The sequence below is a fragment of the Sinocyclocheilus grahami genome, unplaced genomic scaffold (genome assembly GCF_001515645.1).
Source record: "Sinocyclocheilus grahami isolate Dianchi unplaced genomic scaffold, SAMN03320097.WGS_v1.1 scaffold17045.1, whole genome shotgun sequence".
Classification (NCBI taxonomy): domain Eukaryota; kingdom Metazoa; phylum Chordata; class Actinopteri; order Cypriniformes; family Cyprinidae; genus Sinocyclocheilus; species Sinocyclocheilus grahami.
In genome coordinates, this window is record NW_015516414.1 from 1 (window position 1) to 1,011 (window position 1,011).

A 1,011-nucleotide genomic window follows, 5' to 3' on the forward strand; every position below is an offset into this window, starting at 1 on the left:
GAAAGGAATCTTTTTCTGAAGCAAATCTGTTAGTGATGGCAAACAGAAACCCAGCTCCATTTCCCATCCTTTGTGTCCCTGAATAAGCTGGTTCACTTCTTTAGGGTGTGCCCATTTTCCATGCCTGGCTCCTCCCTGTTTCTCTAAGTAGAGATTTCTGAAACCCAGAGCCGAAACACTCAGTGCTGCACATACACCCATCAACCACCAGATGGCAGAGTTAAACACACACTCGGCACACTCGCTGTCCTTAAACAAAGGCAGTTTATCAGTCATTACTGCCACAATTACCTTAGCATATGCTGTTCAAATCTTTTCAAAGCCCCGCTATGCTGTAGTACAAACGGAAGAAATTCAGCCCGAACACCCTTCTGGGATGAACTTACAAAGTCTTGCTGGATATCAGTGAAGTCTTTGCCGTATTTCTCGAGCGCTTCCTCGAACAGGTTGGCTTCGGACGCGCTCCATTCCTCCATTTCATCCCGACAGAGCACCGGCCCACCCTGGGGTACCAGCGCCGCGATGGCCCGTGTCATGTCATAGCCGTTCTTATGCAACGTGTCCATGGCGTGAAACTGAAAATAAAAAAATTGAGACAAGAAAACATCATAAACGATGGCTCAAAATTCAAGATTCGTCACCAAACATTACACTGTTTTCAGAAAATCTGAATTGCTCAATCCTGCGAACAACATTGACACTAGACGCAGAGGAATTGTGTGGGCAGCATGAGAGTGTGTCTATGTTTATGCATGGGGATGTTGCCCTCTGGCGTCTTTCCTTCATGTTTTGTACACAATGGGCAGATTTGGGTGGCTGGAGAGTGAAACCCGTGCTCTGATGTTCTTCTCGTACAGCCTATAGGCTGAGACTGAACACTGAGCTGGCAATAGGCCTGTCGCAATTATTACATAATCACCTAGTGGGGATTATTTGATCTAATTGTGATTATTTGAGATGATCACTGTGCACTTTAAATTCTAATCAAATTTTGCCACTCATATTATGAGT

General features: G+C 45.1%; 1 protein-coding gene across 1 annotated transcript in view; it reads right to left on the bottom strand.

The window, feature by feature from the left end:
• Positions 1-76: 76 nt before the first annotated feature.
• Positions 77-1,011, bottom strand: part of LOC107579394 (metastasis-associated protein MTA1-like) — a gene marked incomplete at its 5' end in the record, with an annotated part of 4,312 nt that continues 3,377 nt past the window's right edge. Inside the window, 2 exons of the mRNA XM_016265227.1 lie at positions 77-157; positions 387-575. Of these exons, the coding sequence (XP_016120713.1) occupies positions 101-157; positions 387-575 (246 nt within the window). The remainder of the gene's footprint in view (positions 158-386; positions 576-1,011) is intronic.